Here is a 20,255-nt window from a genome sequence, read left to right as displayed (position 1 = left end):
TATACTTTCTCTCATTTTATAACGTAAAAGAAAAAAAGACATACAGTTCTTATTTTCATGGACATACAAAAGTGGTGAAACTTTGCATTTATAACAAAGGCACTCTTTGCATGGCTTTATGTAATTTAACTATGTATTGCTAACTTAGGTAGGTTTATAAAGAACATGTTTTAATTTCCCTTTTTAAAATGTTCCTAGAAAACATAAATCTATCTGATCTGTTAAGAACCACAACATCTATAATTCAATAATCTTGTAGGATTGTCTGCTAAACATTATATGACACTGACTTTATACATTTAGGGTGCATACACTTCTTTCAAGGTACAAGGTACATTTATTTGTCATTCTACAATACAGGGCTGCACAATTAAATAAAAGCCCCCTTCACGCTGCAAACACAGAACATATATATGTATATTTATGTATGTACATACATGATGCCTCATCATGTTGTTTCGGATTTAAAAGGTCATAAAAACTAAACATGGTCCCTATGGTATGCTCAGTCTTGTGCTCCTACAGTGTGTTTTGGTATCTGAAGTTGTCGACTCAGCTCCTCGATCTGCTTGACCAAGAACTGCTTGTCACGGCCCTCCTGAAAGCCAAAGACCCACCATTGCATTAGTAAAATTGAATGCCTGTGAGTATTAGGAAATCACATAGGCCAACCTACATATTGACAAAATTCAAGACCATGTAAGTATTTGCTTTACAATACACTGTACAGGTAAATTCCAACAACTTACCAGTTTAAGCTGAGCTCTTAGCAGGGCAACACTTTTCCCATAGACAGAGGCTAAGGCTACGAAATAACACATCAGCACACTACAAGGGAGAAAGGAGCCATGATTATACATTATAAAATGTACAATAAAGGACCAAATAATATGCAGGTAAAATATAGGCTGCATTCTATATTTGGGTTACAGTGCTGTATATACCAGAATAATGATCCTACAGAAAGCACAAGTCCACTCACCAAAATAACACAAACAGAGGAATGGAGAATGCCTGGGAACCAATGAAGAAGAGAAACTCTTGTGTAATTTTAGAGAGGTTGTAGAAAGAGGTTGGAACAATCGACCACATGTTGGGGAAGAAACGGAAAGGACCGCAACCCATAGAAGGACGGATCCTGGGTGGAAAGAGGGAAACACTTATCTTCAATAATGTAATATAACGTGGAAAACATTTTCAATGTTTCGAGCAGTGCCATGACTGCGTGGTTAATCAAACCTAATCCTGCCAGTCCTCTTTCACTGCTTTACCTTCTGACCTGCAGAGTAAAACCTCCATGTCCACTTTTATTGCTATTTCACAATAAGTATTTGTCACTGCTGGTGCTAAACTAAAAAGCACTTCTCTTATGATTGTTACGGGGGAGAAGACAGCAATCAGTACTCACTCAGAAAGACTGTAAACCATGACAACTGTGGCCAGGCCCCAACCAAACAGGAGTACCACCAGGAAAAAGAAGGTGGAGGTGGTGGAACGAAACGTCCTCACTGCTGGCCGACAATTATATAAGAGTGTGATCTGAGGAGGAAAATGGCAGTGAAACAGGGTAAGGGACAAAACCAAAGCAGAGAGCTGGTGAATAACTTTCTCCATTGTGTGAAATGTTGGTTGTGTTAGAGCAACATCTTCACCCTCTTGCAGTAGAAGAGGATGACAAACTTGATGGTGTTGATAAGTGGCAACAGAGGGCAAAAAAGAGCTCCTGTCCAAACCACAGTCTGACCATAAACCAGTCCAAGCACATTGGAGGGAACTACGAACTCCTGCCGGCCCACCCACTGAGCCAGCTTACTGGACCAGTTGTCCACCACCATCCTGTCACACACACACACACACACACACACACACACACACACACACACACACACACACACACACACACACACACAGTACAGTCACATGGCTGAATGTCTCACTCTCAACATGATCTGACTTTTTCTTTTCTTTTTTTCTTTTTACAAAATCTGAATGTACTGTGTTAATTAGCACAAATTCCATCTTATTTAATGTAGACAAATTGTTCACACAGTGATTTGTACCTGCGTGGGAACTCCACCAGGATGAGCACAGCAATGTTGATGAGGAGGTCAAACAGTGTCAGCTTGTACATCTCCTGTCCTACACGTGTTTCCCAGCACTACATGACGAGACAAACATGACAACATGAACCTCTCTTACAATATTTAATTGCTGAAAAGATTCTAAATTAACCTTGTTATTTAACCTAGTTCTTTGGTGTTTCCCCCAAATTCTTAAATTAGGACTGTGTCGCTCATTGTAGGCACATTATTTCCTAATCATAGAACTCTACACACAGGCTGTAATTATACTCTGTGTCATAAATTATTAGTACACATTTGGCATTTTACTAAAGAGTGTCAGGAAATGAGACAGTCAACTACTTCCACATATACCACCATCATGGTTAAGTGAAAAACTGTCAAACTGAGGTTTAATCTTTGTCAATTATGACTTTGTTAGATCAAAATGTATTTCAGGCAGAATAATTTCATATTTATACTACTATACAAAAACTACCGTCTATCTGTTTGTTTCTCTTTCTCATTCTTGCAGTTATCTACTGTAGTCCTCATTTGATCCAGCTAACTTACATCGAACTCTGTCTCTGCCATGTGTTAATGCAAAAACAAACTGCAAACAGAACTCTTTGCACGTGTAAACACGGCCATAACAGAGAAGTTAGATTAGAAAAACAAATAGTTTGTCATCTCCTAACTGCAGAATTGTATTGGATTTTTTTTATCACAATTCCTCTATTTTTGTTCTTAAGCTGTTGGTACTTGTCTTGGAGACTCCTTTGATCCTGTCTGTGAAGAAGAAGCATCTTTAAAAATAATTCACATGCATTCAACTAGTGTAATTACCGGGTAGACATTATAGTTGTATTGGCACAGTTTACAATCTCCACTGTTTGTGTGCCCATCGCAGGTGATCTGACGCCACAGGGTGAAGAGGAGAACACCCAGACTCACCAGACGAAGGAACACTGCCCTATACATGGATGAGAAATGACGAAACGTTATCAAACCAATTGTGATACTGATGCTAAGTTTCTTAGGTTTAGGTTATTAAACACATATTATAGATTATTTAGTTTAAAACTATGTTATAGATTAATTTAACATCAAGTTGTAAAGCAGTGTTTACTGTCTTCTCTGGTTGAAACTCTCAAGGCTGTTTCACCTCGGACCACACCAAGCATCACCGATAGGTGTCATTGGGTGTGGTCGGAAGTGTGCATGTCATGGTGTACTGACACACCCTGGAGTATACGTCTACATCACTGCAGCAAGGTGAGAAGTTAACTCACTGGAGGTCACTAAAAACAAGGTTTTCAGCTGCTGTTTAAAAAAATCATATCAAGTAAATCGGTCAGGTTCAGACAGTGGTGGAAAGTAACTAAGTACATTTACTCAGGTACTGAACTTAAGTACAATTCTGAGATACTTTGAGGTTCCATGTTATGGTACTTTATACTTCCACTTCACTGCATTTCAGAGTGAAATATTGTACTTTTTTACTGCACTACATTTATCTGACTGTTATAGTTACTAGTTATTTTCGAATTAAGATTTTACATAAAAAAACATATGATAAGCTTATAAAACACAATACAAAATGTGTGGCCCCTTTCAGATGTCTATCAGTTGTTTGCAGTTCCACTAAAGGGGGATTTTCCTTCTAAACGTCTCAGATGGTTTCATTTAAATAATTGTTTGAGGCCCAAAGAGGTAAAATGAGCCAATATTCACTAAAAGCAAAGATTAGAGAAAAATTCTAACAAATGAACAAAAAGTTTTGTCGCAGAACTGTTTTTTTTATTCTTTCCTCTCCCATTAATCATCTCTGGGCCCCTCGGATTAATTTTGTGACCCCTAGTGACCAAGTACTTTTACTTTTGATACTTCAAGTACATTTTGTTGATAAAACTTCGACCTCCTGAGTTCGGATGACACAAGTTTTTTCCTTTTGAAGCAGGTTTTGTAAGATCTCAAAGTTATTGAGTTTTCTCTCTCTTTTTTTCATAATTTTATCATTTAAAAACACAAATGAACTAAAAGCAAATGCTGTGACACAATCACTCTCTCACAGAAACACCAATGCAAACCTTAATAGTGCCACTATGACAGTAGTGCTGGGGGCATATCGCTCTATCAAGGCGATCTGGTCACACAGCGGCGGCACCAGGAAGTTTCCGGTGGTGATGACAATGGAAGGTAGGTACTCAAAAATCAAACCCAGGATCCCTTCCACACCGCTCTTTTCCTGTTTGTCAGAGATGGGAGTCAAAATGTCACCCAAGACTTTTAAGACCCAAGACCACATCAGCATCATCACTCTCCTTTTACATAATTTACCTGGCTGAAGATGGTGGCTTTGAAGATCCCGTAGAAGGCTGCTATAATGAGCCCAAATGCAACAAAACACATAAAAACACGTAGAAAGTATAAAACAATTTTTTGACCCAAAGTCAGAGAAGCTGCCCTTTTCTTTATGCTCTCCTCCTCCAGATCCACCTGACAGAGAAAGAGACAAGAAAAGAGACGAGGGGTCATCTGAAAGCACGTCACTTACAGGGAGTGATTAAAAAACTGCCACATTTCTCTTTTTCCTGACTGTCTTCCATCCTGCTAAGTAGGACAGATCCCCTCTGACCTGCAGCCGGTAGTGGATGTTTTTCTGCTTCAGTGTGGTAGCTTGGTCTCCCAGGCAACCGTAGTCCCAGCTGGTGAACACTATCATGCTGTAGTTGCCCACGGCGCTGCCTCCCGTTGCCACAGCAACTCGAGCTGCAGTCCCCATGCTGTGCGTGAGCAGCCAGTAAGGGAAGAGGATACAGATGCCGGTCAAGGTCACTGAACTCTTGACTCAGGCTTTTAAATGTCATTCGGTCTATTTCACTTATTGACCTGAACACACACACAGGCTAGATCTTGATTGTTAATACTGAACCTGGAAGTGTTTGTTCTGGGACTGACCGTGCTATGATACAAATGAGACAAAAGGCAAAGTAGAAGACAGCAGTGAAGAGGTAGGCCAGGGGGATGTTGTAGGAGAAGTTACTGTCGTCCACCATTGTGTTGTTGTAGTAGCCATAAAACATGTATGAATACTCCATAAAGCCCTAAACAAAGAGGAGAGGATAGTCACTAAGCATGTTTAACATACTAAACATTCAATAATGAAAAACACTAATATACATTTCGCTATACGTTCTGCAAGTCTCATATCTTTGCAGGTCATTGTAATACTGCAGTTTCTCACCGTTCCCGAAAGTAAGTAAAGGAAGTAATTATAGAACACCACCAAGCCTTGAGGATCAGGATCATAAGCCATGCATTCCTCTGGACCTGGAAAACACAGCAAGGGAAAAGCTTTATGATTGCTGCATGCATTCACAATAATTACAGTATTTCTATACTTTCCATGCACCTCTGATTGTGTAGGTCATCTGGCTGTCCTATGTTTTAATAACAGAACAGAAAGAGAGAAAGAGAAAATGTAACTATATAAAACTTCCTCACACAGCTTTAAAAAACAATCAAAGAGAAAAAGAGTAGAAAAGCAGCTTAAGTTCTTAGTTCTTACTTCTATATTTCACACATACTTACAGATGAACCTCAGGTAATTACATTCTTATTTAGATATCGTTTTGTGACCATTTCTTCATTTTATTTCTGAGGGGAATACAACAGCTGGCACTGCTGTCTCTACATTTACTCCTATGAACACTGTTGCCTGGAGACTGTTGCATCCAACTGTGAGGAGACTTCCTGTTTATATTAGAGAGAATTGTACTAAAACATCAGTGAGCAGGAAATATGGGGAAATGAAGAACCATGGAAACATAAAGGACCACTGCCATGTTTTACCCTCAAGTTAAAGCAAAAGGAAATATTGTGAGGTAACAAACTGAACAAGTCATTACCAGTGCTGTTAACAAGGCTGGTCCCAACAGATCTGAAGACAATGCTGGGGATGAGGACAAATCCAGCAATCAGTAAAAAGGAAACAAAATTGAGCACCACCAAGAATCGCAGGAACAGGAAGTAAGACTGGACGCCACCGCCGAAGTTCCCTGTGGGGGTAAAAGGCCATGATTTCATCAAAAATGCAAAAATGGATTCAAACCACATGTGTAAAATTGACCACATAATACATGGAGTACACAGTATGCATAATCTGTAGGCGAGAGACGCTTAAAAATGGTCTCTAACCAAGCCCCTTAATGTCCACCTGAAATTAATGGTTAAATGTTTACCTCCAATCTTTTGCAAGGACTTGCGCCACAGTGCGAAAAAGTAGAGATATCCACTGGCGTTGTCTTTGAGTTTACGCAGAGATTTGGCCTTGTTCCGTTTCCAGGACTCCCTGCTGGATACCACAGGCACCTGCATTTGCTGCACCTGCCTGTAATGGACAAGTTACACTTTAATGACTCTGGAGTGACTACTGTGTAATATAATTATTGATAATACTTTATTTTACGGGTCTGTAATTTCCAAATAATTTCCAGGACATTTCCTGAAAAGAAATGTGTAATTTGGTTTGGATTATAGGAAAACTACAGACAGTATTCAGTTGGTACATTTCTAATTAATTAATTCCAATTAATCGCTAACTTAACCTAGAGTCATTTAGACGATACACAATCGGTCATCTGAACATGCAAAAATGTGACATATCCAATAGTAAATGAAGAACAAATGATTATTTACTTGGATTTAAATGTTTTAATTTCAAGAACACTCCTATAATTTGTACCAAATTACTTAGTTCTTCTGCAGGAAATTATTAGAAAATTACGAACCCATAAAATAAAGCGTTACACAAGCGTGATGTGGAAACTTAAAGCCTCTGGCACACATACAGTACACAGAGAACTGACGGTAGGAATTGACTTAAACCTGTAATAACTGATTGTTTTGGCTACTTGGGGGCAGCGGAAACAACTTGTGAACACCAAACTGACACATCATCAACTTTTAAATTGATTTGGGGAACTTGTTAGCAAAGTTATTTATTTACACATCCAGCTGTTACGGAGCAACATTATTATTCATTTGGAGTCGTGTTTCTGGCCACCTGATGAATGTCAGTCCAATATTCACTCTCTTTTAGCTCTGTGTTTGGTCTCGACCAACTCCTGATGGAAATATCTGGCTCTTCGGCTGCTAAATGCTCCACTGTGTTCACCAGCTGTTCGCTAACTGTGTCTGTCTGCTGTTTGGTGCTGAGCAGGTAGTGTACAGTGGGGTTTTTAGAGCTTTTTTGCTGAAAACAGCTGCCTGCTGCGGCCAGAAACAATGCTATGAGAGCGGTGAGAGTGAACCAAAACAGTAATGATGTGGGCCGGACAGCTAAACAATGAGCTGAAACTCACCATAAAGGTTATGTGATATATTGTTTTTATAAAAAATATTGATTAGAGTGATACATAGAGTATTTTTATATGTTGTGAAACATGTCTGGAGGGGATCTTTATTTAAGAAAAATACACCACCAAACATTCAGAAGTAGGTTTCATACCGCACAGCTCTTTTCAGTGCCATGGGCAAAGGGATGCCCCTGAGGTCCCGGGGCAGTCCACTGTCGCCCTCTTCATCCTCCTCTGCAGGGGTCGAGCTCCAGTTGAACTGAGGATAGTTCTGATTGGACACTCGAGATGAAACCCATCGTGACTTCAGTGACTGCTGGTCACCAGGGTAACCATTCTCTGTGAGTGGTCGAGTGAAGGACAGAAAAACAGCAATGATCGAGCAATATGTGCCAAGATAATTCAGTCATATTAAAAGATGATTCTACATCAACAATAACATTATTTAGATATTGAGTTCATTCAGATATTGTCTAAGTGTTTAAATTGAACAAATACATACAAGTGAATGTGATTAGAGGTAAGAAAACACACACACCTTCAGTATAGTCATACAGCTTACTTGAGCCATGTCTCTGTGGTTCACTGGCCATTTCTCTGATGCAGTTTAACACAACCGGCTTTAAAGACTTTCCTCTGTAACCACATCTAATACTTTACCAGCTACAAGTTTAGGATAAAACAAATGGTGAAACAGCTCGTCATGAGGAAACGCTGCCAATCCAAGAACCTCTTCCTTGTTGTTTTCTCTCACAGACTTTACTCCCTTTGTAAATGACCACACAGGTACTTCCTTGTGTGATTTAACCCATTATTGCCAAGGAGATGGTTACCATTCATTTACAATGTGCACGGTCTAACAACCAGCTGGAAGAAAAGAAGCATACAGGAAGGACAGGTTAGACTTACGTAATTTGTGTCATTGAGGGGTTCACAGAACTGTCTTTGAGTTTACTGGAAATTTAATTTAATTGTGGGCAGTGACTTGGAAAAAATTAAATATACCATATAAATGTGTACAAGTTAATATTATGGATTCACCAGCCACATACAATTTTTGTTTTATCAAAGGGGTGTAGTTAACTACATACAACGGCTCTTAGTTCAAAGAAAGTACTGAAACACTGTTGTGAGGTAACTAAGCAGGCCTGTTTGTGTTCATTAATGCTGGAGAGTTAATTATTTCCCAGTGGGACAACTGAAAAAAATGTGATGTTTTCTACAAGCTTTATCTTTATGACTTACACAAGGTAATGATGAACCTCATACTATACTAATAATTCACAGATAATTATATCAAGTAGACTTTAAAAAAAAGAAAACCCAAGTGAGTAACATTGATGAGGAAATGCAGATATGTATTCCACAAGTAACACTGTTACAAAGCAGGGAGTGTTACAGTTGGTGCAGTGTGTGAAGCCAAAGACAAAGAGACAAAATGTGAAACAGACAAAAGGCTGAAAAAGAAACAGTCTGGAGACGAGCAGTCAACAGATGGACTAGAATTCACAACCATCACTGTGCAATAACAAAAACAAAGGGATCCATATCTACAAGGGTTGAGTCTTGGCACAGAGAGGGTAAAGGGTGAAGGCATAACACAAAACCTATTTTTAATTCATATTATCTTGGTTCCAAGTAACATTTGGAGAACAAAACACACTGGGAGATAAGACCTTTCAATTATGCGGTCAGTCATGCTCATATAAAACAGAGATACAGTAGAGTTACCACACAGGAGTGAAAGAACTCTCAACATGTTTTCCAACGACTACACAGTTTACTGTGGTTAGGGCTGGGCGATAATTCAATATAATCATTTAGCAACTTTCGGCAGAAGTGTATCATGATATGTTATGATTCTAGAAATGTCTGCTGTCCAAATAAATAAATGTTTATAAAACAACTTTACTCCTAAATTACAAACTAAATTTGTTTTTGAAGTTTTTGTTTTACACATATTATACGTTTGGTCACATGTAATACATACCATTGGGACAGTTTATTGCTTTGAACATCAGTTTGATTATTTCATATATGATTTTGCATAAATATTTCATATTGTGGTATTTATCAGTATTGGAAAATAACTGACTTCAACCATATCGCCCAGCCCTAGCTGTGCTGTTAGTCATGACTTACGTTGGCAGCTTATAGTTACGATGTGAAACTTGCGACTTTTTGTATCAAATGTTTGGTCCCAACCCTAAATGGTCCATGATGGCAGTACAGACATTTTGGCAGTGAACAGACTGTAGCTATCTTTCACATGGCACACTCTTCACAACACTGCCATAGAGATGTCAGTGCATATGTACTTGATATGATCTGAATCACTTACAATTACAGGCAAAACAACAGTAAGGGCAAAAACAAATCCAAAACAGAGAAACATTTTGGATTCACTGGATCAAGGGAGTAAAACACAGCACATCAATGTGCAGCAAATAAAATGAGGAACAGTATAATGCTGAAAATAGAGGTTATTTAAAACTAATTCTAAAACACTTAAGGAATGTAATTAGGCAGCACTACAAATGTTATCTGGCCCTTGCTTTGCTCCTATAAACCAAAACCAGTTTGAATTTCACCCTGCGCCATGGTGCTTGTATTTCTGCTTTAAGTGGAATAATGTCTGGTGATAATGAGGGCTGCAAGTTTTACATTGCAATTTTTCTGCATTTAACTATCACAAAAACTCTTATTTAGACTTGTTATTGTGGTCAAAAACACGGTGCTGATTTAAGATGCCAAATGGCAGCGGAATTATTTTGTTCTGTGAAATGAATAAATTGGAAAACTTTGATAATGCTCACATACAAAAATGGGATTGGTATCATCACACAGGCCATAACAGCTGAGTCCTAATGATGATACCATCATAGTGTTTTTTCCATCGCTATCTATTGATTCTGTACTCCAGTATAAATATACTAAAACATAATTCTGAGTGCTGTTGGAATGTGCAGTTCATGTAAACACTTGGGCATGGTATCTTGAAATAAAAGCGCATATACTGTACTATTTACACCCCAGTTGCCACTCACACTATAAAAGTAACATTCATTGAGCTCAAACATTCCTATCCCAGTGTTCACAGTGCTTTTATGTACACGTACTTATATGAAATGTCTCCAGTGGCTTCCTTTTACAGGATTTTACTATTTTTTCTGATTTACTGCATTTTTAATAAAATCGAGTTGAACTTTTACATTTTCCCATGAGGAATCTTATTGGACCTGTGTGACGTTTGTTGCTAGAAAGATGTGTGTTGGTGCGATCAACGTTGGGAATTCTAGTCTCGAAGTAACTCATGTCCCAAAAAAGTATCCAACCAGTTCTTTTCTGTACCTCCATTCAGTCTGTTTTTTCTGTGTTCTCTTTCACGTTTTCTATCTTCTCGCCCTCTTTTTTCTCCTCCTTGTCCCCTCTCCTCCCTTCCCTTTTCTCTCCCTTTAGGGCCCTGCCGACTATTATACAGCAAACGGCGATTATGTGCATGGTAAAGTAGATGGACATCCAATAATTGATAGTGTCGGAGGCCTTCAGCAGCACAAAGCCCATGCACATGTAGTCGTAAGCCCTCATCTTCAAGAACCAGTGAACCCAGTCGAAGATGTTCTGTCCACGAGGACCCAGTTTAGCTCGGACAGAGGCCTCCATGGCGGACTCGGCTGCGATGCACAGGGGGATGGTGAGGAAGGATAGGTAGTAGCCAGCGTGTAGTCCATGCCAGTAGGCGCTGATGAACATGGTCCAGCCAGCCCTGAGAGTAACAGACAAACAGGAGAGACCTTGAAGTGAGACGCCATTGTGAGGGTTTCTCTCTTCTGTCATTTGATTTATTTCAGGCAAAAAATGAAGATGCTGCGGCAGGATCAGAGTTGTTTGTGTACAAACATTTTTTCAAAGTTTTAAACAGCAAATTTTATATGAATTATTTAAAGTATGTAGTAGGACATGAAATAAACATTATTTGTGCTCTGAAAAAAATAAATGTGTAAATGTACACGTGCTCTTTGAAAAAAAATACTTTTATGTAAGAGAGGCAGCTTCACTGGTATCTCTGCAGAAAATTTACATTTAAAGATCCAAGCTGATTGGTAACAAGAGAACAGCTAAAATCTTTAAGATTTTATCTCATTGCACAGGTCCCATGAAGGCATTCTGATGCCTGAACACACCACTCAGGGATTTATGGATGAGTACAGGGATTTGTGCCTGTAAAATAAGCAGAAACTGCTGCACACATAAGGCCTTACCTGAGAGTGTAGGCTTTGAAGGGGGAATTGGGGTAGATGTAGTGATGCAGCCACCACTGCACGGTCATGTTCCAGTAACGCATGCCATGTCGGACCTTCACACAGAAGTCAGTGTTGTAGCAGTCAATGTTCTGGATGGTTTTGAAGTCATATTTCTCTTCAGTGGTGGGATCAGGACTGGCCACAAGGGGAAAAATGTAGAAAAAGAGAAAACAAATTGGCATAAATGCAAATTTTCAGCAACAAAAACATGAACTCCATATAGACCAAGATGTTAGTGAGCAATTGTTGATGCATCCTCTTTTAATATACTTGATGTTCCTGTGATAATGTACCTGTAGTTGACAGTGGGTCCTCCTCCAGGTTTGGACAGCGCCTTTTCTGGATAGCAGCCCAGACCTGCACTGATACAACCAGCCTCAGCTCCACACCACGCTGCATAGAAACGCATCCTAAACACGAAGAACACTGCTATCATGTAGAACAACCTGGTGAGAGAGAGAGAGAAACAGCGAGAAAGAGAGGAAAAGTACATTATTCATCTCAATCTTACCAAACAGCTGCAGGGATATGACTAACATTCAACCCTAAATGACTACTGGGCCCTCCACAGTTTGTAATCTTCTTTGACTTTCTTAAAACTACAGCACTGTTGTATTTAGCTCACAGTAAATGCTAATCTATGCTTTGTTTTCATTCATTTGTCTCATTTCATTTGCTGTCCTCTGTGAAGAATTGTAGCCAGACTAAAAACTTAGTGGAGATACATTGTGCAGTCAGTATACTGTAGTTTAAGTTATAAATATTCTGAAATATTATTCACCACATTAAAGAAATAGTGCTGACAAGAGCATGTACTGTATGTATAGTTTGTTGCTTTAAAGGACTCAGCATTATTTTGGTTTTTCCACAGTCTGACAAAAGATTAAAAAAATATCAGTTTCCTCCTCGAAAACACTTTTAAAATGTACATTTTATGCTTGTTTTTAGCTGAACAAAGGTCTTTATTTTATATTAGTTGCTTAAATTCCTAATTAATATATTTTTCTCTTCTCACACTTTCATTTTATACTTTATCTATCTTAAATTACATTATTAATACAGATTAATGAAATTATGCGATGATGATTATATAATAAATCTACAACTCCTATAACTGACACTGTTACTATGATTAAAATACATGACTATGGCAGTAATGCATTGTAACAATACCTAAAGAAAAAGTTCTGATCCAGGAAATCCTCTGTGCGAACGTAGGCCAGTGGAAAGATCGAGTTGACCGCCAGGAACAGAGCGCCGTAGACGGGAACCAGCTTCAAACGCTGCAGGCACGGCACCCAACCTGGCAGGACCTGCGGGCTCGGCTGCCGCAGCCAGTCAGCATACGTTTGGAAGCGAAAGAACGGACCTTTAGGGATGAGATGGAGGGATGAGATAAAGGGATAAAAGGCAGTGTTGAGAAGACGGTGATAGACAAAAATGGAAAATCAGGATAATGCAAGACACAAAAGGGAACAGTGGAGGAGAGTGTGGTTCAAAAGAAGAGAGGGTGTTGTTGGATAGGAAAGGGGAGTAAGAAAACAAATAGAGAGTAGAGGTATATGAAAACCAGTAATTTTAAATAATACTGAAAACGATATGAACTCACACAATATTGGACAAGTAGCGGAGAGTGAGACAAAGAGAGACAACAGTTAAAATTCATGCAAAAGCATATTAACATCAACAACAACACACATGAATATAAACAGCTCGCACACAAACATAATTCTGAGAAGTGTCAAAGATTTCCAGAGACTTACCGGTCATTATACCGACATAACAGTAGCTATAGGACAGAATATCATAGAGAGAGGGCTCCTGAGACAGACCACCAATGACAGGAGACTTGGCAAAAGAGCTCACTTCCTTTTTCTTCTCTATGTGGAAGCTTTGCACCTCGTTCGCTAGACTCACCATCTGAGTTAAAAACAGAAAGATGCATCACAAGTCAACAAAGATGCACAAATTGTGAAGACACTGTGTGTTGCTGTAGTAGATTTATACACTGACTGAGGTTTCTGTACCTTGAGAGTGAGAAGTAGCTGGATGGCATTAGCAAAAGGCGTCGGTGGTGGCAGCCCGAACCAAGTGACCAGCCGGAAGAAGAGGAGGTAGAGGAAGGACCAGCTAAGACTCAGTGCTGGGGCATGCCTTGTAGACAGAGGCAAATGTTATGAGTGAGTTTACATGTTATGTCTGCACAGTATCTACAGTCCAGTTTGTGCAGACTGTTTTGTCCCCTTTACACTTATGAAGTCCTGTTGTGTGCTGTGTGCACACATATACACACAAGTACCTACATATACTCAGATATATGTGAATTTAAAGTAAACAAAAGCTTGTTTACTTTACCTTTTGCTAAGAAGCTAAAAGCTTATACGAAGACCTCTCCTAAGCAAAAGGCAAGATAAACAGTGTTACATTAAATTAAAATAATACAGGATGGAAAGACTACTATAAAATAGAGAAAAAAATTAAAATAAAGAAGATATATGTATATATATATATATATATATATATATATATATATATATATATATATATATATACACATACATATATATATATATAAAACTATTATTTCTCATTTGTTGTCCAACAGTCAACACTGTAATTGGGAAGTTACCAATGTTTGTTTAAGATGTTTTTTAATTTGCAACTATTTTGATAATCGATTCACCATTTCAGTCAATTTCAAATAAAAATGCCAAAAATTCTCTGGTTTTTAAGTTTTTCCAATATGAGGATTTGCTGCTTTTCTTTGTCATATTTATATGATAAATTAAATTGTGTGTCATACAGTGAAATAAGTTTGTAAAAGCTTAATGTTCGTCTCTCACCTCCAGCTACTCTTGACAATGATCCATGTTCCAATCACCGTCACCAGAGAGTGGAGAGTGTGAATGTGACAGGTGGCGATGGTGATAGAGAGGCCCAGAAGAAGAGCTGCCCCCTGCTTCACGGGAGGACCTGAAGCGAAAACAAAATTATACAATTAAGCCACCTATAACCATCTGCCAATGAGCTACATGGTGTGGGAAAAGCAAGACAGAGCAAATGACAAACTGTTGATGTCACAGACAGGATATGCTATTAATATCAGTGAATAAAAACACAAACATGGTGTGAAAACTTCTCACTTCTGGCTTACTGCTTTTAACTGCTTTTGAATGTATTGACACTGTCAACAAGAACAGGTGCAACCCAAATTCAACAGGCTTATCAACATTTTTCAAAAGTGTATAGTATACAGTATGAAGAGCAACTTTTGTGATTCACACAAGATGTGTTTTCACTCCATACAGAGGTCTTCCAATCATCCCTTTCCTACGCAAGTATATGTTTTCAAAACAATTACGGAGGCCCAAAAAGGACAGTCAGAGCCAGCATTGCAGGTACTGCAGAACTGTTTTATGTGACAAAAGGAGAAATGTCCAAAAAAGACAAGGCTGTGGCTGCGAAGCATACTGGCAGGGTTAACATAAGGTTAAGGAGCACCCAGAACCCTGAACAAAAGAAAAGATTAAATAAAGTCATCTTTCACTATCATCCATGGTCTCCCCAAACACCAGATTAAACATCACTAATCCAAAATAGTAGACTATGGAGCAGAGACTGCTAAACAGATTTCCACTTTCTTCATTCCTTCAAAGAACGGGAGTGCTTTCCTATAAAGAAGCAGTCCAGTGTCATATTAGACACATTTAAGGATATGTATGATCATGAGCATACATGAGGAAGACTGAAGCTGTAGATGAAGAGCAGCCCTCCTCCTTAGTTAAATAATGTTAAAATTATATTGTTTGGTGTTTGGTATTTTGTCCACCCTCTGTATGTGAAAATAAATCCTGTTTTTTTCTGCCTCACAATGCAAAACTTTAGGCAACAACTGTAACCGTTTAGCTTATGCCTTTTTAGAGGACAAATATAAAGAGACATCTTATTTCACATAGTCAGTTATAGAAACCATGAGGTATAGCCAACAGCATTGGCAAATAGAAAAAAAAAACGCATTTTGCTAAGTATATATGAAATTCACATGCCTGTAACTTGGGGTTGAAAATCTAACCTGACCAAAATACTCACTGAGGTAACGGAAGAGGAATCCAACAGGGATAGAGGCAACGAGAACGCCCAAGTACACCAGCTCATCAGGAGACATCGCTCTGCTTGCACAGAAACACAGATCAGCTCAAAACTTGCTCATATAGAAAACTACACACATATGAAACATCATTAATAGACAATCCTTAATTATAAGTGAACAACACATAGAGCAAAGCATGACAGACAAAAGAAAAGTAACCCATACATGCAATACAACACAATACATTCCAACACCCTGCAACAAATACTAACTTGGTGGAGCTAATAATTTCTATTTTTACTGAGACTGCATCACAGATATATTGATTAAATCCTACAGCTGGTTTTGGGGATGTTGTTAATGCTAGATCCCATAATATTGCATAAGTGAAGGTAATACTTTAACCACAAAAGTTACAAAGAGTGAGGGTTGGGTTTAGGTGCACCTACAATGTGACAAAGTGCCAGTACAAGACTAAGGCCTGAGCGATTTACATTTTTTTATTACAAAAAATGTTACCTCTGACTCTATTATTTTTCCATATCACGAACTTGTCTTATCATTTCTCTCCATTTTGACATTGGTGGGAGAATGTTTTTTGCAGCAACATCTTAGTTATACATTTAAAAGCAGTTACTTTTAAATATTCTTAAAACATACTCATTTCTTTTGTGTACCACTTCTCTCGGCATTTTCATTTTAAATTGTGATGTGTTTGCACAGACGTAGCAATAAGGCTTATTCAACATAGGCAGCAACAATAATTAGCAAATTTCACAATATCTCCTCCATGTGAACCAAAAACTGAGGCAATTTCCGGTGAGTTGTATGCAAGAGCACCTTGTAACATTAATTTGAACGGTGCTCGAATAAAAGCGTGCATAAAGACATGAAATGCAAGACACAACACATATGCCAATATTACACAACACGGATTAACATGTGGGAACTTGATGCTTTGGAATATAATCTCATAGGAAGTAGCGGAGTTTGTGACAGTACTAGACCTGCGTCTGTAACTGAGCCCAGGAGAAATCTGAGGGCAAACAGCTGCCTCTTCTTCTTGGATCACTTTCATTCGGTGTAAGAAGTTTTACAGCATAAATGACCATCGTTTAATTTACTAGAGACTCGAAAAATCTGCTCAGAGCGGTCTAAAATGAGTCTACCATCACTCGTTTGCCTTTAAAAAGCTACCACAAGGTGACAGTTTAAGCGGTTACGTTAATATACCCAGACAAGGTTTATGACTAAGCTTTATAACTAATTGTATATGAAAAAATAAGACTGGATGTAAGGGACAAAACCACTGCAGTCATGGCTGTACTTAACGTTACTGGTATCAGTCTGTAGGTAAACGGTTGTAGTTGTGCAAACGTTAGCATTGGGCTTGCAAACTGATCGCTCATTAGCTTAGTAACGTTAGCAACCGTAGTTACAGTAGCAAGCATGAGTTGGAAAGCTTTCCATTACTTACATTTATGTTTAATTACCGCGGTTTAATTACTCCGGTCTCTGGCAGAGCCTGCACCCATTCACGCCGCTGGAACACAACGCATTTACTTCCTAGTTGGTGAAAGATTACGTCATCTGCGTTGGACGCGACCATTCCGACTACAGGGGTGTGGACTGTACCATTCTGACTTCAGGAATGACACGAATAACCCGCAGACGGTTATAGCTAATGCACTTAATCACCTCTGGTACATCATTTGAAGGTGAATCACTTTCCTCAGTATGATACTACAACGATATCGGACTTATATGTCCATGATTATGCTCCAGTATAAACTGGTACAAAGTTACAGCAATGTAGACTGTAGCAAATAATTCAAGAGGAGCAACTCAGTTTCTCTGGTCAGAACAAACATTTTTATTGAAAATTTTGACAACAGAAGTATCAGACTCCCTGGAAGACAGCCTTCTTAATCCTCCTCCTCATCGTCGGCTCCTCCAGCGCCTCCCTGGCCCTTCTTGGCGTTCTTTCTCTTGACACGGCCTGGGCGTCCACCGCCGTATGGAGACCTTAGGGAGAAGTCAATGTGCTTCTGGCTGTCCAGGCGAACCACAAAGGAGGGGATGTTCACCACCTGCTTGCGCACACTGCCAAGACAGATAATGAAAGGTACTTTAGAAGACACATTCAAATAGTCCATTTCACATGTTCTGCTTTAAATAGTAAAAAAAAAAAAAAGACATTTAAATGTATGACAAAGTGTCAAACTACTTTATCCCAATTTATTACTCTTAAACATGTAGATGGGCTAGTGCCATCAATTTAATGCAGGCTTTATTGACGAGGAATTCGTGACACCACAGAAAATCTGAGCATATAAATTTTAAATCATCAGCCTGAGTATTTGGTACATCACATCACAAGGTGTAGTGCATACTACAATTGCCCGAGGTGCAATCCCCCGTAACCTTACCTGACAGCCACAACACCTCAATGGCACAGTCCAAGCCCTCTGTGGCAGGATTGGCTCTGGGCAATGTCTACTGACAAGGTATACGGCTTTGATACCGAATTGACCTTGCTGAAATGTTTAACTGATCTCAGCCGAGAGCGTTACAAGTTGATGGTCCTCTGATGGAAGAGGAAGCATTGAGAGATTCTCATGAGTCCCTAAGACAACTTGTGACCCCTTTATTATTTGATGTTTGTTCCCCAGGAGCCTTAGAGCTTACCGAATGTGCCTCTGGCGGATAAGGACACGGGCATGGTGGATGCTCTTGGCAAGTCCGAGCTTGAAGACCTGCGTCTGCAGCCTCCTCTCCAAGAAATCTTCAACCTTCAGGCCCAGGATGTAATCCAGCTTCATCTTGCCCTCGTCCAGCACACCGATCCTCACCAGACGCCTGAGCAAAGCATTACCTGGAAAACCACACAGAAGCCATTTACATTTCCAAACAAACATACAAGAACATACTGCAATTTGAGTAAAGCAACTATATTGGCCTCATTGACGAGGAATTCGTGACACCAGAGAAAAGTCTGATAAGTTGATAATTTAATCATAGGCCAATAAACGGATCAAGCCTGTATTTGAACTTATTTTGTATACCTTCAAACAGACGCTTGGGGTCCTTCTCATCAAGAGTGAGCAGCTCTCTGGCAGCTTTGCGAATCTTGGCCAGGGTGAACTTGACCCTCCACACCTCACGCTTGTTCCTCAGTCCATACTCGCCTTGAAAGATGGGACAATAAAAATTCAAGTTCAGTGCTGTCAACATAGGGTATAACTTACAACAAAATACATTTTAAAGTAGCCAGCATCATTTACTGCACACTGGTGTTCAATCACAGCATACCAATGAGTTTCAACTCCTGGTCGAGACGGGACTTCTCGAAGGGACGACGGGGGGTGACATATGTCTTGCGACAAACCCAACTCCTGGCAACGGGCATGGCGGCTTAGAAGTGCCTGCAACGTCAAGACATCAGACATTAGGGCTGTCAGTCTAAGCATATTGAGTAACCAGTAAATATTCGCAGCAAGCTCTAAAAATATTTGTGCCATTACACCAATCTTGGGACAGTTGCAGCAAACTAGACTCCCTAAACTAATAAACTGACACCCTCTTTAGTTAGTCCCAGTCACACTGAACCGATTCAATGGATCAGAGTTCAGCCTTGAAATTGGACCCAAAAACATTTTACAAAGATAATGCATACTGGTATACATCAAAATTTAATCTTAATATGTAAGTCTACAACCAAGCAATTTAGGTTTTTCTGCTGTTCCATTTTACAAACTTATTAATTCACAATATGGATTTAAATACACTTTATGACAGGAATGTTAATTATATTTCATTGTGAAGTTGTCGTTAGCGCTGCTGTTAAGCCTCCCAAAAACTAAAACAGTTACACATTAACATTTTGCTCTGCGGCCTCGAAGTCCATTAAGATACAGGTAATGGTTGTGGAAATTAATGAATTCACCAACACTAGAAAATATTAATTAGATGTTTGTAACTACAAAACATCATGTAAATGTGCGTTAGAAACCAGTGAATTTGTCAGCCGTACGACTAGGCCGCAGCTGCACCGCACCACGTTGTAAGATGTGACAAGCTAGCGTTAGCTTAGCCGAATTAGCTTTTCACTTCAATAATCTATTACAAAATGATACGTTGGGTATTTAAAAATTATGTTCGCGCATACAACTGCGTTTCCTTTCGCTGCCTAATCAACGTATGTACATTATAAAGGCCCAAATGCTGTATATTTGTCTTATGATGTAGCATTAGGCTACGATCCCTACCTGTCTCGCTCAGGCTCGCGCAGTAAAGAGGACGTTAAAGGAAATTCCCATTTACTTATAGGGCCGGCGCACGCACTACGTATCCCATCATGCCCCTGTGCGCCCGAACGGAAGTGGGAATGTTGGTCTAGTCGCACTCTATTGGTCAAACAGAAAACAACAGCTGCAGATAA

At 39.3% G+C, this 20,255-nt stretch overlaps 3 protein-coding genes across 3 annotated transcripts; all 3 read right to left on the bottom strand.

Moving 5' to 3' along the window:
• tmc4 (transmembrane channel-like 4) lies at nucleotides 1-8,373 on the bottom strand. Its single transcript, XM_044208120.1, has 16 exons — nucleotides 7,959-8,373; nucleotides 7,573-7,759; nucleotides 6,305-6,453; nucleotides 5,972-6,121; nucleotides 5,308-5,393; nucleotides 5,022-5,167; nucleotides 4,699-4,846; nucleotides 4,401-4,559; nucleotides 4,151-4,308; nucleotides 2,907-3,033; nucleotides 2,061-2,158; nucleotides 1,653-1,836; nucleotides 1,409-1,539; nucleotides 983-1,138; nucleotides 750-828; nucleotides 1-598 (listed from the first exon to the last, which is right to left on the bottom strand). Exons 1-16 carry the CDS (start codon nucleotides 8,011-8,013, stop codon nucleotides 506-508), a joined length of 2,106 nt encoding a protein of 701 aa, XP_044064055.1. The 5' UTR covers nucleotides 8,014-8,373; the 3' UTR covers nucleotides 1-505.
• Nucleotides 8,374-8,757: 384 nt separating this feature from the next.
• mboat7 (membrane bound O-acyltransferase domain containing 7) lies at nucleotides 8,758-17,519 on the bottom strand. Its single transcript, XM_044208122.1, has 9 exons — nucleotides 17,292-17,519; nucleotides 15,814-15,893; nucleotides 14,568-14,697; nucleotides 13,752-13,878; nucleotides 13,488-13,644; nucleotides 12,898-13,093; nucleotides 12,018-12,170; nucleotides 11,683-11,859; nucleotides 8,758-11,186 (listed from the first exon to the last, which is right to left on the bottom strand). The coding sequence occupies exons 2-9, from the start codon at nucleotides 15,887-15,889 to the stop codon at nucleotides 10,778-10,780; spliced, it is 1,425 nt and encodes a 474-aa protein (XP_044064057.1). The 5' UTR covers nucleotides 15,890-15,893; nucleotides 17,292-17,519; the 3' UTR covers nucleotides 8,758-10,777.
• A 144-nt stretch (nucleotides 17,520-17,663) lies between these two features.
• Nucleotides 17,664-20,125, bottom strand: rps9 (ribosomal protein S9). Its single transcript, XM_044208128.1, has 5 exons — nucleotides 20,083-20,125; nucleotides 19,127-19,239; nucleotides 18,880-19,002; nucleotides 18,503-18,689; nucleotides 17,664-17,917 (listed from the first exon to the last, which is right to left on the bottom strand). The coding sequence occupies exons 2-5, from the start codon at nucleotides 19,221-19,223 to the stop codon at nucleotides 17,740-17,742; spliced, it is 585 nt and encodes a 194-aa protein (XP_044064063.1). The 5' UTR covers nucleotides 19,224-19,239; nucleotides 20,083-20,125; the 3' UTR covers nucleotides 17,664-17,739.
• Nucleotides 20,126-20,255: the final 130 nt, after the last annotated feature.

The sequence above is a fragment of the Siniperca chuatsi genome, linkage group LG9 (genome assembly GCF_020085105.1).
Source record: "Siniperca chuatsi isolate FFG_IHB_CAS linkage group LG9, ASM2008510v1, whole genome shotgun sequence".
NCBI lineage: Eukaryota > Metazoa > Chordata > Actinopteri > Centrarchiformes > Sinipercidae > Siniperca > Siniperca chuatsi.
Note: the sequence above shows the minus strand (reverse complement) of the source record. Positions and strands in the feature narration are given on the sequence as shown.

Bases quoted from the DNA above. Each gene is read 5' to 3' on its own strand.
- rps9 (XM_044208128.1), bottom strand. From the start codon at position 19,223: ATGCCCGTTGCCAGGAGTTGGGTTTGTCGCAAGACATATGTCACCCCC. The intron at 19,003-19,126 runs GTATGCTGTGAT...CCATCTTTCAAG, and splicing joins CCAGGAGTTGAAACTCATTG to GCGAGTATGGACTGAGGAAC. The intron at 17,918-18,502 runs GTAAGCTCTAAG...CTGTCTTGGCAG, and splicing joins ATCCGCCAGAGGCACATTCG to TGTGCGCAAGCAGGTGGTGA.
- mboat7 (XM_044208122.1), bottom strand. From the start codon at position 15,889: ATGTCTCCTGATGAGCTGGTGTACTTGGGCGTTCTCGTTGCCTCTATC. The intron at 13,645-13,751 runs GTACAGAAACCT...TTTTTAACTCAG, and splicing joins AGCTACTTCTCACTCTCAAG to ATGGTGAGTCTAGCGAACGA. The intron at 13,094-13,487 runs GTAAGTCTCTGG...TCATCCCTAAAG, and splicing joins TTATGTCGGTATAATGACCG to GTCCGTTCTTTCGCTTCCAA.
- tmc4 (XM_044208120.1), bottom strand. From the start codon at position 8,013: ATGGCCAGTGAACCACAGAGACATGGCTCAAGTAAGCTGTATGACTAT. The intron at 4,309-4,400 runs GTAAATTATGTA...TCTGACAAACAG, and splicing joins AAGCCACCATCTTCAGCCAG to GAAAAGAGCGGTGTGGAAGG. The intron at 1,540-1,652 runs GTGAAGATGTTG...TTTCCTCCTCAG, and splicing joins TCCTCTTCTACTGCAAGAGG to ATCACACTCTTATATAATTG.